This window comes from Betta splendens, chromosome 2, assembly GCF_900634795.4.
Source record: "Betta splendens chromosome 2, fBetSpl5.4, whole genome shotgun sequence".
In the NCBI taxonomy this organism is placed as follows: domain Eukaryota; kingdom Metazoa; phylum Chordata; class Actinopteri; order Anabantiformes; family Osphronemidae; genus Betta; species Betta splendens.
This window is the reverse complement of record NC_040882.2, coordinates 10,962,998-10,977,875: the sequence shown is the minus strand read 5'-3', so window position 1 is coordinate 10,977,875 and position 14,878 is coordinate 10,962,998. Positions and strand designations below refer to the sequence as shown.

Genomic DNA, 14,878 nt, shown 5'->3' with positions numbered 1-14,878 from the left:
TTTGGTGGTTTGACTGGTGGTTTCTGTGTCTGCGTTTTTGTGTGGGTGCCTAAGTTCTCAGGTTTTGTCATGATTAGTTACTTTCACTTTAGCTCTTTCTTACGTTACTCACATAATTTCATGCTTTTTTAACCTATTTACACAGAAATACTGAAATAGTATTATTACCTTCTCACTCAAAGCAGAAATAAACTGTAAATAAATGATCACATTTCATCTTTAGATGCATGGTTAATCTCCTTATAGTGCAATTGAAGTGTAGGCCATTCAGCCAAGGTCAAAGGTCATGTGGCAGCAAAGCTCTGATGCCAACCTTCCATCTCTCCACAGCACCTGTTAAACTACACCTCAACAATTGTGTTTACTGCTCACATGCAGCCTGCAAGCAGCTAGACAAGGATCGTTCATATTTCACTTCAGTTCACTACAGTGTCCGTTAGGCAAACAGGTGATTGACTGTATCTAAGCTCCATTATGAACTGAACACAGCAATGACAGAAACAGCAGCTGATGCGATGTGTGTCATGCCTTGTGTGCTAGTTTTGTATGACGGCTCGGCCTGTGTCCACTATTCGTGCCCACATGTGCGACACATGTTTTCAGTCTCTCTTCTTAGTTCCTCTTTTGAACAGGACCCTTTTTCTCTTTCTCTGTATCTGATTTTATGTGCATAGGCACTCACGCATTCGCACACAGCGACCTGTTATTTCTGGAACACATACAGTGCATTGCTTTGTTGAGGGTGGTGTAAATAACAGATAGCGTCTGATTGGCTGCCTGTGAGGGACACTGGCCGACCGCAGCCCAGCAAGTCCTGACATGACACACACTCACCCGCGTCACTTGTAGAATCTGCTCTTATCTACAGAGAACCCGGGAAACAGAGTCAAAACACACATCTCTGTCACTTCGCGCGTTTCTGTGTGTGCATTTATGCAGCTTTTCTTTTTTGTTGTGGCCCAGATTTGACAGTTTTGAGAGTAATATTTCCTACATTTAGACAACCTAACTCACAAACAGGGTTCAGACAATTATTGTAATGCTTAAGGTTGTGGAATGTATCGTGTCATTGATTGTCCTCACATACTACATCGCTGCAAAAGCGTGTCTGTGTGTGTGAGTGCGTGTGTGGGCATGTGTGAGTGGGATGCAACCGGCTGGCTGATAGACACAACAGACACAAAGACCTCAGCTGTTCCCTCCCTCCCTCCTTTATCAGCCTAAATCTCTTACTGTAAACTGTCTCCGTGTAAACAGTCTGCAGAAAAACACACCACAAAGCACACACTGTGCACAGAGCAGAAAATACAGCATAGGCCGAGGAATCTTATACTGTACAGACTCGCACAGGAAGGCCTTCACGGCCCTCTAGTGGCCAGGACACAGAGTTGTCTGCCACTCATCGCTAATCCAATTTACCCACTTCTTAATTTCTTCAGATGCAACACCCAACATTAAGTGTTGACCCCCTTTTTTTAAGTGTTAAGTGTTGGCACATTTTTCTTTGAAATGGTGCGAAAGGGAAATGTTACACACAGGCAGAAAGAAAGAGAAGTGAGATCACCACCTGGCATCACCCACACATGTGTCTGCAGCGTGTGTGGCATCAGACTGTCTGCATGTGGTAACTTTACTCCAGGTCTGGCACACCACAGTGGTGGTCTGCACGTGTGACGCTGCAGCAAGCAAGGTGTTGACTGATTGCTACTAGCAAATCTGAGGCTACTAGGGTGCACACACACACACACACACACACACACACACACACACACACACACACCAATGTGAAATACAAAGACCTGAAGGTATATTTGTCCTCAGATATGTCATTTATAAAAGGTGCAGTCAGACTCTTTTAGGCCACAGTAGCTACAGCAACAGAACCAAAAGTGGCACAAATTGAGATGCAAATACTTTGTGGTGAGTTTGCGCCAACAAGAAGAGGCAGCAAGTTTAAAACTCAAAGAAGAGTAGCAAACCTCAAAATCTCGAAGTTACCAGTACTGGAGATATTGTTGATGGAAGTATTAAAAATATAAACCTTAATACTAATGAACATATTTTTTCTTCATTTCCTGTCCCCTCTTAGGGAAGAGCTTCACTCTGACCATCACAGTGTTCACCAACCCCCCTCAGGTGGCCACGTACCAGAGAGCCATAAAAATTACAGTCGACGGACCGAGAGAGCCACGACGTGAGTTACACATGCACATGCACACGCGCACACACACACACACACACACACACACACACACACACACACACACACACACACACACACACACACACACACACACGGTTGGAAGGTTTTTCCACTGAATACGCATTGCTTTGCTTTCTATAGTGTCAGTGCAGTAGTATAATTAAGGATAGCTTAGGCAAAGACTGTGGTGTCATGTCAGGTTACACATTAATGAAATGACACTCAATGTGTGGAGCTGTCTTGCAGTAGACTTATTGGGAGACCAAAAAGACCAAAAGTATTCAGCATTGATGTTTTATACTCACGAGATGTTCAGTACCAGTGGCTTTTTGTAGCTGGGGTTTTCATCATTCATTTAATATTTTAGTCTTTCTTTTGAAAGATTATTTTAAACACATTTTAATATGTAACAATAGTTTGTATGTAAAGTGTTACAAAGGCTTAGACAAGCCCAGTTGTGCAAAACTAACTGGAGACTCAGCGGGGAAACATCCCTTCAGACAAGGCATCTGTGAGTCAATAAGGACTGATGCAACAGTTCCTCTCCTACTCAGCGTGATGAAACATGGGGATTTCTCGTGGCAAATGAAAGCATGAAAGCTTGTCACGCAGAGGATGGTCATTCACGTTAAATGGAAGCTGCCAGCGACAAAGCGACGCTGGTCAGCGGTGTCAGCAGGGATGTCAGGTGACGGCGGCAGGAGAGGAAGACCCCTGCCAGCGCCGCTCAGCTGTGAATAACCGTCACTCATCTCTATAACACCCCCCCCCCCCCCCCCCCCCCCCCCCACACACACACACACACACAGTATTAATACATGTACACGCACACTTCCCCCACTGGGAGGAAGTGCCTGTAACTGGAGCTCAGTCTTAGTGCTTTGAAGTTAAGCCAACATCGAAGACAGCGCGGCCGACCACCACACACACACACACACACACACACACACACACACACACACACACACACACACACACACACACACACACACACACACACACACACACACACACACACACACACATACCACTCTTGTGGCGTCCGTTGTCAGATTCTCAAATGCAGTAGCAGACAGGGTTAATAAAGCTGAGGCCTTCCTAAAGCCCATGTTAGGTTGCAATTTGTTGTCCCTGGAATTTAATCCAGTGATAATCCACGTCTGCAGTTCTGGATTGTGTTTACCTCAGGACTATTTTGGACTCTGGGGAATTATAAGAATAGCCTCATACTGTCTCTCTTCCAGGTCATCGTCAGAAGATAGACGAAGGCAAACCCGGCTCCCTGGCGTTTTCAGAGAGACTAACGGAGCTGGAGCAGCTGAGGCGCAGCACAATGAGGGTGACCCCTCCTCACCATCATCACCACCACCAGCCTTCAGCTAACAGTCGCCAGTCTGCAGGCCTCAACTCCGCTCCGTTCTCCAGCCCCACGCACACTCAGATAACAGCTGGTACGAACCAAACCTTTGAGCTCCAATCATACCTCTGTAGCCAGAGCCGAGTTCATCTGCTATATGATATTTTAGGATATTTTAGGATTTGTCACCAGCTATGTAGAAGTGGGATCATACGTTTTCCTGTAAAAACCAATTAATTTTACCAAATGATTCAGCAGCCATTTAAAGCTTTTTACTTTTTCAGGAAAATTTCACACATCCTTTTTTAGACAAGTAGAAGTAGCCTCATATCTTGATGCCAGAAGCGTTTACATTTGTGGTACTGTACAGAGGTCAACCATGACGCAGCGACTACAGATGGTTTATCCCCAATGTGAGGAGACTTCGTAAAATGACTGGTAATAGGTAGAAATAGGAACATTTATCAAAATGAAGCCAGCACTCAATCAATGAGCACCCAGAAGCAAAGCAGCGAAGAAATGCAAAACACTGGGCGTGTTTCCCAAACCTGTGCATACAACTTGCATCAAACGTCAGTGTTCCTCCTTGTGGTTTTTTGAGACCTTTTGTGGTTTGTGTGTGCGCGTGTGTGTGCACGCGTGCGTGTATGTATGTGTTGCTGTGGATACTCTTGGGCACTAATACACAGTATCTGTTCCTCTTCTGCCTTCAGCTGTGTCGACGCTGTACGTGTGTTTAATGCATGCAACTGTGAAGTTCCGTGTGCATGTGTGTGTGGGTGCATAAGTGAGGAAGCAAGTCAGGATTTAAGGAGGAAATGAGAGTCAGCTGGCAGGAAGTTCTGCTGTGAGAAAAGACAAATATTAAGAAGTAAATTTCATAAGAATTTACAACGTTAAAATATAATTATTCTTTACTTCTACCTCTACTTCTAGTCAGTAAAATCTAATTTACTACGAGTATGTATTTTTGCCACTCTTGGACTAATTAAGATGTAAATGAATTGCACTGGGCATGACTTGGACTCAATTATGCTTTGTAAATTAAAAAAAGGAAATGAAACGTATTCTAGAGTAAAATCTGTTGAGTGGTGGTGGTGACTGGATGTGCAGCATTAGAGGAACCAGCTTAATTTGCATCTTTCCATTTATATTAGTTTTTAAGTTTTGCCGCAACACCTTTTTTATTCATTGGCTTGACAAAGAGCTAAGATGTAAAACTTTACATTTTGAGCATTTTTTGCTTTGTGTTTTCTCTGATCCCTCTGAAAATGAAAATAGTGAAGGCAACTGTTAAGAAGCCATTTTAGACCTTGCTCTCTTTTTCTCTTTCTCTTCCCCCTTTCTGTCCATTAATCCCCCCTTCATCAGAACCTGCACAGCTTTCATTTCTCTTTTGATATTTGTCCTTTATTTATTCTACTCTACCAATTTTTTACCAATTTTACCATGGCTCATAAATGAGGTGCATGTAGTCCAATGTGTTACTAATGTAAACTGCTACACAAATAATATGAAAGAAAGAGACATGCCAGAGAAGAAAACATGCAGCAAGTGTGATGTGAAATTGACAAAAGCCTACTGTATATAATATACAGTATATATACAGGTAAAGTGGATTAGTTAATTATAATGTTATTACAGGCAAGAACAGACTCAGGGAGTCCAGGACGTGATTGTGGGTCAAGTTGAATGAAAGGATATGGGGACACCTAGTGGATGGATGACAGAGTGGCAGGAAGATTATGAAAAACCAAAGTGTGACAGTGTCCTGCCCAGTCAGATTGTGGTGCTTCATTGATTTTCTTTCTAGACGTACGTGTACGTACAGACAGCCAGGTCACTCACATTGGTTCTAATGTGAAATAGCTGTAGTACTTACTGTCCTGAACAGTCAACTTTTGGGCCATATCAGTGCACTCTGCCTGGGGAGACAAGCCAAGAAAAATGGGGGCTTCACTGCATGCGCGCACACACACACACACACACACACACACACACACACACACACACACACACACACACACACACACACACACACACACACACACATACACACACAACACAAGTCAGTGCTTCGCACAGCTCTTGGCAAGACTTAAAAAGCCTTCAATGACGTCTTGGCTGCTGGGTGCAATTTGCTTTCTTGTCTGTTTGTGCACATATACACTGTTGTCCGCAGGTCTGTGAGTGATCTGAGCCATTTATTAAACTGTTGGGAAAAAGCTGGACTTGAATAATAGCGCACACACACACACACACACACACACACACACACACACACACACACACACACACACACACACACACACACACACACACACACACACACACACACACCACCTCCCTTCATCCGCCCACCCCCTCACTAAGATTATTGCTTCCTTTCCATCATTTCTCCTTCCTCTTTCACTCAAATCGTACAAAGTAAGTAAGTAAGTAAGTAAAGTAAAATGTTAATTCTATTAATATTAGTTGTCTTGAAGCTCAATAGATACAGTAGAGCATTGGCCTGGGAAACAGAAGGTTACGACTACTGTTACACAGTGTGTTATTGTTACTGTTACTGTTACTCAGAAATGTTAATATTATGTGTGACATTCAGTTTAACTTTGCTTACAAGTAGAAAGAAAGTAGGTCAAGTACCCTATCTGGAAATTAACATGAAGTTCTTGAGGTTGTAATGACTAATTTTTCTCCTATCCTCTCTCTCAGATTCCAGACAGATGCAGCCATCCCCATCTTGGTCATATGACCAATCATATCCTTATCTTGGCCAAATACCTACGCCCACCGTGCACTCGGCCAATCCCCTTTCACCCGGACGCTCTTCACTTGGTGACTTGTCCTCACGACTTACAGGTAACAAACACAACCACATGTACACACTAGCATGTGCCAACACAGTGTGCACATGAGGTTGTGACCTTTGATCTTTGCTTTTTTTCAGGTCCTGACCTTACAGCCTTCAGCGACCCCAGGATGACCTTAGAACGGCCTTTCACATCTCTCCCCTCTCTGCCTGATTCACGCTTCTCTGACCCTCGTGTTCACTACCCTACTACTGCAGCTGCATTCACCTACACCCCATCACACAACCCCGTTTCCAACAGTGCCCTTGGCATCACAATGGCGACAGCCATGGCGAGCACCCCTGCGGGGAGGTACCACACCTACCTGCCTCCCCCCTACCCTGCAAACACCCCTCACCAAGCTCAGAATGGGCCTTTTCAATCCACCTCGTCACCATATCACTTGTATTACTCCACCACTGCTGGATCGTACCAGTTCTCCATGATGGCTGGAGGAGGAGGCGGAGGCAGCGATTCACGCTCTCCACCCAGAATCCTGCCGCCATGCACCAATGCCTCCACAGGCTCATCCCTTCTGCACCCCTCTCTGCCCAGTCAGAATGATGGGGTGGGCGTAGAAGTGGAGTCCAGCCACAGCAGCTCCCCAACAAACATGGCTGCTGAAGCTGTCTGGAGACCATACTGAACCCACTGAGGTGTAGGTGCACTGAATACTGTGCAGTGGCTGGCACGTCCTGGTCATGTGATTGCAGACCCTGAATAATATTAGGCACACAAATACACACCAATCTAAATGCTTAAAGAATGTTGAGAGTTGATAAATCATAACACTGTAGAGGTTTGGAGGGATGTTCATACACTTGACGAGTGTTTGATGATCCATAATTCAACTGTGAGTGCTTGTTATATTGTTTATTGAAGAATATGTATCTTCATTATTCTCACCAGCAAAACCAACTAAACCAACTTAGAAACCTATAGAAAAGCCAACTCATTCTTAGAAAGTTTGAAGGCTAAACTGCCTATATAACAAGCACTAGCACCATTCAAAGGCCTCTAATGTGAGTTAAAAAGGGTTAACAACCATGCAATAAGTAAAGTAAACCTCTAGTTCTCCATGACATTTAACAGTAAGGATGGTTTGGTATGTCTAGCACTGTATTCCCAATATTGGTCATTAATGATGTTTTCCTTCTAGTTTATTATTGTGTTTATATAAAACCTTTAGTGTATGTCATCACATGACCAAGACGCAGATAAGTGCACCCAATTGAAATTTGGCTACTGATGAATAGCAATGGTGGATGTAAAACAAGCACAATAACTGACAGGTGCTTTTGGCTGATTGTGTGAGACACAGGACTCCAAAGAGGAATGTCTGCATAATAAAGGACCTAACCACAGAAGAGTGGTGAAGGTTTGGTTTTACAATGACACGGTGAGACCAGCAGCACTAGACTGATCCTAGTCCAGCTACTTTTGTAAAATAACAGGACTTTTTCATCATAAATGCTGTTGCTTGCTCATGCCAAATAATGTGGTGGCCTGTTTGTTTACCTCCTCTGCTCTAAGCAAATTTGTTTTGTACCATTGTCACTCCTTTAATCATCAGTTGAATAGAAGAGTCAAATCCGTCCAGTCCTAAGTTAAAATGGAAACATGATGAGGAAAGTGGATTTTATGATCTAAGCAAGCAAATCTGGGCATAAACTTAATCTGATTTCTGAACCCAGAGAAATGCTGATTATGGTTATTGACATAAAAACGCAGCTTCCTATAGTTTGACTTTAGAGATTTTGTCTCTGCACTGAGAAATCATGAAGTTATTACAGCATGATGTTTGCAAAATGTATTTATTTATTTTTAAGATACCATGTTTGGTAATATTTCATGTTTGTTTGTGTGTGTGTGTGTGTGTGTGTGTGTGTGTGTGTGTGTGTGTGTGTGTGTGTGTGTGTGTGTGTGTGTGCACGTGTGCGCATGTGTCACGCTTACCGATGGCCCACTGTTTAGTTGTACTGTATATAGTCAAGCCTGTAAATAAATAACTTGCATTTGACCCTGTGTTCATAACCTCTTTCTCTTGTTTTACATTGTTGATCACACACATTATGATTTATATAAATATTAATGTGAAGAGTATATAGTTGTTGTCGTTTGTGTATGTTGATCATCTTTTATGGGTGTGGTTCTCATCTAAGCTAATCTATACCCAGACACCAGGAAAACATTAACAACGTTATTTGTTTATTGTCCTTAAACCCAAAAAACAGATGAACAGACAGGCCCTAGCTTGACTCCTGTAAGTCCCTAAATGAAGGCGACAGCACAATCTGCTGCTCCACTATTTTCAAAAAGGTAAGAAATTCACAGTGTTAGGAATATTGTCTTAACAAAATATGACTGACACCATAATTATATGACCCAAATGTTTAAAACATCAGAAGGAGTGGGTTTATTCTCTGAACCGTAACAGGAAAACTACAATTCTAGCAAAAGAATGGCATCTACAGCTCAGAATAAAATAAAAAAAAAACTACATAAAACTCATATGAAACAACTCACACAACTAAAGTAAACAGAAATAAAGTGTTTTCCTGAGTCTACGTGTGTCTCCTTAATTGTCTGAACCTGCAGGTTTAAGCATAATCGGGTTTCTATGGTCTTGTCCTTATCCATTGGTATCAGAAACATTTCAGAAGGCCTGTGGAGTCATCAGCAATCAATAACAACCTTGAATCAGTGTTTTGATGTTATGAGCATCAGATTTCTCTCCTTTAGCCAACACAGATGAGAATTGATTTCCTAACAGCAGCTATCATTGGCGCTTGGCTGAGCTTCAGGTGTGATTGATGACCCAAACTAATGACTAATGAGAGGGAATGTGAGTGCCAGAATTTACATAATGTCCTATTAATCATTGTGACAGGGGACAAAGGTGGGAATAGCGAGGTGGTGCTGTTTGTCTTGTTTTACTACTGTTTACTTTATATTTTACTAAAATACTTTAGCTAGTTTTTTGGCTCAGTTAAAGAGAAATATAAAAAGTACAGAGTTGTTGCCTGTGATGCATTCAACAGTTCATCAGTTGTTGAAAGCGTCACCACAATTTTTGCGTTGCAAGGTATTGCACAGAAATTATGGCATTCAAAGTAACAAAGCTGCTGCTAGAATTGCAGTTTTTAATAAAGTGTGTTTTGTTACCACAATAAATAGACACTATGTTGTAACGCCATAAAAAAGTCTAGTAGGTGGCGGTAGTGCGCAACTTACAGACCGCAAGCAGCCATTAAACCAGAAGAGAAGAAGAAGTAGAAGAAGTAGAAGAAGAAGAAGCTGTACGTCTGACGTCAGCACGCTAAGCGCCAAATTTGTTTGGCGCAGCAACAACAGAATAGCGGCTGTTGTTTGTGATTGCTTGGAGCGCTGTCATTGAGCTCCGTCTGTTTTTGCTCCGCTCTCCAGCATGTCTCAGCAGGACGGTTATTCTCCCAGCTTCAAGCGACCCGCTGAAATCATGCGAATGAGGAGGAAACGAGCTCGGAGCTTCGCCGGTGCCTTCTCCAGCCCGAGCGGCCAGCAGCCCACTGGCAGCGCCGGACAAAGCGCCGCATCCCCGGCGGGCGTCCGACCTTTCTCTCCGGGACCGCTTTTCAACGCGCAAAGCCGCTCTGGTGGAGGAATTAAACGCAGAAACCCGTTCGCAAATATCGAGAACACGTATAGCCCGAATAAGAAGTTTGTCATTTTTAACGAGGAGGGTAACGCGGAAGCTACCGACAGCTCCCGGCTGAGAGAGGCGACAGAGACGCGGGCAGACGCGGACGTGTCGACGCAGACAGGCTGTCAGGGCGCCTCGGCTTTCAGCGAGAGTTTGACTCAGGCGGAACAACTGGAACATGAAGACAAGTCCAGCAGGGTTGGTTCTACACACACACCGTCTTAGGAGAAGCTCTGAATGAGCTGCTATTGTGGCTTTACTTTGATCAAGCTACAGTTAACAGGTCGCTTGAGAGTTCAGTAACAGCACATTGAAGCTTCAGCTAGTTTAGAGAGCTGCAGAGACTTCTAAACGCTGGTAGTCAGACAGGATCCCATGTCATTGCTTGTTAAATTTGGCTCCTGTTTATGTCTTGTGTGTTGATAACAAGTATCTTTGGCTGCAATTCTAGGGGATCTAGGAGATCTTTGTTTAATGCTGGTGTAAAGTAATATGTCTATTTGACGTCTCTTATGGCAGAAGTGTCTCACTTTCTCTGAGGATGACTCTCTCTTTGAAGAAGAGGAGGAAGACATCAGAAGTCCACTGCTCAAGGTTTAATATTTTTCTAGTCCATTTCGCTTTGATTTGTATTTTCTTTATAAAACTTATTCTGTTCTTGTAATACATAATGTCCTCCATCCTTTGTTTCCAGAGTCCCCATTCCATTGCTCCTGACTCCATAGTTCCTCTCACTTGCACAGAGTATCCAACTGACTGGAGCCTGAAGACTCGCCTCCTTTTCACATCTCCCCTTTCTCTGTCTTGGGTTGACCAGCCTAAAGCCCAGGAGCAAGCTCTGGGCCTCAGCCAGCACTGCAGAGCTCAGTTCAGCACCATGCCACACAGCCTGCAGGTAGCTTTGTTCGTCTGAATGTTTTTTTTTTTTTTCTTTTTGCTGTGTCACATGTATGTAGTGAATCCACTGGCTGTTTCTGTCAACTGTTAGGATCCAAAGTCTTGCTCGGAGCTACGTTGTGCCTTCCAGCAGAGTCTGGTTTATTGGCAGCACCCATCCCTGCCCTGGCTCTCTTTGTTTCCCCGGATCAATGCAGAAAGGAGCTTCACTGGAAAGTGCACCCCCTGGGCACACGATGCAGTGCTCCAGCAGAGTCTCATGAGTGAATGGTAAGACTTTTTCTCCAGACTAGTAACAAGGTGTCAGAGCCAGTGAGCCAATTAACAGAACATGAGAAATAAAACCTGTGGACATATCTGTCTGTCTGTCATCATCATCATCATCATCATCATCATCATCATCATCCTCATCCTCTTTTTTTCTTTGCACAGGTCAGTCAGTCTGTCTTCACTCTACAGTCTACTGAAGGCCAGACTGTGCCCTTACTTCTACCTCTGCTCCTATCAGGTAGGTGTAGCTGGAAGGTGCTTGGTGTCCTCATAGAGGCCTAGCTGTCCTGTTTCTTGGTGCATTTTTTGTTCATTCTCTTTCTATTTAAACTCTTCTGGTTAGATTACAGTGTTGTTCAGGGCAACAGGTGTTGGTGGTTGTAGCGGAATCACAGCTTTGATTTCTCCTACAACCAGAGGTCTCCGGGAAGCCATGAAGGCTGAAGGTGCATCCTAATGGAATTTGTCATTCCATGCATTTAACAGCCACAGGAGGTTTGCATTTGTTTCTCACACTTTTCACCTGTTCAGGTATCGAGTTTAGTCTTCCTCTAGTGGAGGAAAGGAGGAAGAGCAAAGAGCAGCAGAACCTGGCAGCGCAGCAAGGAAAGGAGGAGCAGAAGGAAGAGGAGTAAGTGTGTGTACTTTCATGATCATACCCAACTTTGTGGTGGTGCTGACTCTAAGAAAAACTGATCATAGGTATTCTGAGATGAAGGAAGATGTGAACTGTGAGGAAGGTGACTATGAAGACTGTGACTTCTCCTGGCTGAAGGAGATGGGAGTCGAGGACAAGATCAAGAAGCCAGACAGCATCACTATACAACTGTATCCTTCTGGACACTGTCAGCTCTTGTGTGTTTGTCACATTTCACAGCCATGCATCACTAAACTACATTCATTAAACTAGAACAGGCTTCTTGACCACTTGTGTAGTCGTAAAGAGGGTCCCGCTGTATCTCTGGACCACAAACCAGAGTCTGTGGTGTGTGTGGAAGGGCCGCACACTTTCACCCTTATCAACTTCCTCATTAACTGTAAGAGTCTGGTGGCCGCAGCAGGATCCCAGGCTGGGTTACCGCCAACACTGCTAGCCCCCATTGCCTTCAGAGGAGCAACGGTCAACACATTGAAGGTATATTAACAAAAAAGCACAGAAAAAATACACACAGATGTTATTGTGTCCTTGCTGATTGAAGTGCATCTTATCCAGGCTCGGAGTGTCAACGTGAAGAGCCAGGTTGGTTCTAGCTACCAGAATATTAGCAGTCTGGAGATCACAGGTAAAGTGACATATCAGATTTAATTTGAGAGTTCCAGAGAGTTCCAGAGTTCAAGAGTTTTTGTTCTCTCCTCCTCACAGGCCCAATTCTTCCCTCATGTCTTCACACCATAACAAACCTCCTAAGGCCTGCACAAAGAGGAAACTTTTCAGCTACTCTTTACTCACACACACCTACCGCTGTCATGAACATACACACCTCCAAGCAACAGGTAAGACACATCTTCCAATGCTCTTTAGTGAGTGGCTCATGTTACAGTAGCAGCAGATTGTACGATAGACATTTATTAATGCATGCAATGTTTTTTTTTGTTTGTTTTGGTTTTTTTATTGGTTTTTTTTTTGCAGTGCACTTCTGAGTCTGCAGACCTGTCTGGTTACGGTCTCCACCCTGCTTCCATCCAGCAGCTGCTGCAGCCCTCCAGCTTGGGGAAGACCGCTCTGACACACATCAGCATGAATAATTACAGCTACACCTGGAAGAACTGATGCATGTGTTAGTGACAATGTTTGTTCTCAAAATGCCAGTGATTTAAAAAACAAACAAAAAAATAGCTCTGTACAACACTGCTTTGATCTGAGCTTGTTTTCTTTTAAAAGCTGTTTTTTTAATCTAGATTTTGAAGCTTTGCTTTTTGATTTTAATGTAGTAATTTTTAAATAAATGTTACTGTTGATGTTAAATACAATTCTAGATACGAAAATCTGCTTTACTTTCCTACACTAATTTAGTATCCATTAAATTCTTCACATATTTAATGTAAAACTTCTCCTCTAACAGTGCTACAGGTAATGTAATAAATGTGTTAAGTTATGTTAACGAAAGAAGTCCCCCTCGGTGTGTTCGGGGACAAAATGGCCACATCCTGTGTACGTCCGCACAATGCACTAAATTTATTTTTATGAACCCTCTTTTTTTGTTATTTTAAAGGGAGAGCAAAATACACAAAAAGGTCGTCCCCTCATTGTGTTTAAGGCCACATTCAGGCAATTGGATGCAACGGCGAGGCTTGCCAAGCTTAAAAGAGCTCCTGTCATGCTTTGCTCTCGCTTACGGCCATACCACCCTGAGCACGCCCGATCTCGTCTGATCTCGGAAGCTAAGCAGGGTCGGGCCTGGTTAGTACTTGGATGGGAGACCGCCTGGGAATACCAGGTGCTGTAAGCTTTTACATTTCTCCTCAACACTAGCAGAGCGGGCTGTTTGTTCAGGTCCACATTATACTGCACCGTGTTATGGGAAAAGTGTTTTCTTTCTGATTCTATGCAGTTATTATATGATTTATTATGTATCTTCTGCAATTAATATCTTACTGTATGTTTTTCATTACTTGTATTTTATGTATTTGACATTTCACCTAGATTGTTCAATTATTTGTTAACTCTATAATTGCATCGTTCTAAGACAGACGCTATTGCTTGCAAGAATTTTCTGTTTTCAGTCACAGTGCTGCTTTTGCTTTGTTCACAGTTCATGCCTATGGTCGGTGACACAATACAAGTAATAATTTTGGCTTCTATCTATTTATTTGTTTAAAGGGAGAGCGAAATACAAAAAAGGGGATATTGTGTTTAAGGCCAAAATGGCCACCTTCTGTGTACGTCCCAAAATGCTCTAAGTCCTTTATAAACGCCGCATTCAGGCAAATAGATGCAACAGCGAGGCTTGCCAAGCTTAAAAGAGCTCCTGTCATGCTTTGCTCTCGCTTACGGCCATACCACCCTGAGCACGCCCGATCTCGTCTGATCTCGGAAGCTAAGCAGGGTCGGGCCTGGTTAGTACTTGGATGGGAGACCGCCTGGGAATACCAGGTGCTGTAAGCTTTTTTTCTCCTTAAACCTAGCAGAGCGGGCTGTTTGCTGAGGTCCACAATATACTGCACCGTGTTATGGGAAAAGTGTTTTCTATCTTATTGCATGCAGTTATTATATGATTTATTATGTATCTTCTGCAATTAATATCTTATGTTTTTCATTACTTGTATTTTATGTATTTGACATTTCACCTAGATTGTTCAATTATTTGTTAACTCTATAATTGCATCGTTTTAAGACAGATGCTATTGCTTGCAAGAATTTTCTGTTTTCAGTCACAGTGCTGCTTTTGCTTTGTTCACAGTTCATGCCTATGGTCGGTGACACAATACAAGTAGTGATTTTGGCTTCTATCTATTTATTTGTTTAAAGGGAGAGCGAAATACAAAAAAGGGGATATTGTGTTTAAGGCCAAAATGGCCACCTTCTGTGTACATCCCAAAATGCTCTAAGTCCTTTATAAACGCCACATTCAGGCAAATAGATGCAACAGCGAGGCTTGCCAAGCTTAAAAGAGCTC

The 14,878-nt window shown here is 43.1% G+C and overlaps 1 protein-coding gene and 2 non-coding genes across 12 annotated transcripts in view; all 3 read left to right on the top strand.

The window, feature by feature from the left end:
• The window catches only part of runx1 (RUNX family transcription factor 1), a 34,100-nt gene extending 25,668 nt beyond the window's left edge, over positions 1 to 8,432 (top strand). For all 10 annotated transcript variants that reach the window (XM_055505237.1, XM_055505222.1, XM_029139682.3 and 7 more), the window contains 4 exons: positions 2,090 to 2,194; positions 3,448 to 3,654; positions 6,276 to 6,422; positions 6,511 to 8,432. In XM_055505237.1, the coding sequence (XP_055361212.1) occupies positions 2,090 to 2,194; positions 3,448 to 3,654; positions 6,276 to 6,422; positions 6,511 to 7,058 (1,007 nt within the window). In that variant the 3' untranslated portion in view covers positions 7,059 to 8,432. The remainder of the gene's footprint in view (positions 1 to 2,089; positions 2,195 to 3,447; positions 3,655 to 6,275; positions 6,423 to 6,510) is intronic.
• A 5,160-nt stretch (positions 8,433 to 13,592) lies between these two features.
• Positions 13,593 to 13,711, top strand: LOC114851445 (5S ribosomal RNA). Its single transcript, XR_003785074.1, has one exon. It is a non-coding gene; the product is annotated as a 5S ribosomal RNA (ribosomal RNA).
• Positions 13,712 to 14,248: 537 nt separating this feature from the next.
• Positions 14,249 to 14,367, top strand: LOC114851444 (5S ribosomal RNA). The gene has a single exon (XR_003785073.1). It is a non-coding gene; the product is annotated as a 5S ribosomal RNA (ribosomal RNA).
• The last annotated feature ends 511 nt before the right edge of the window (positions 14,368 to 14,878 follow it).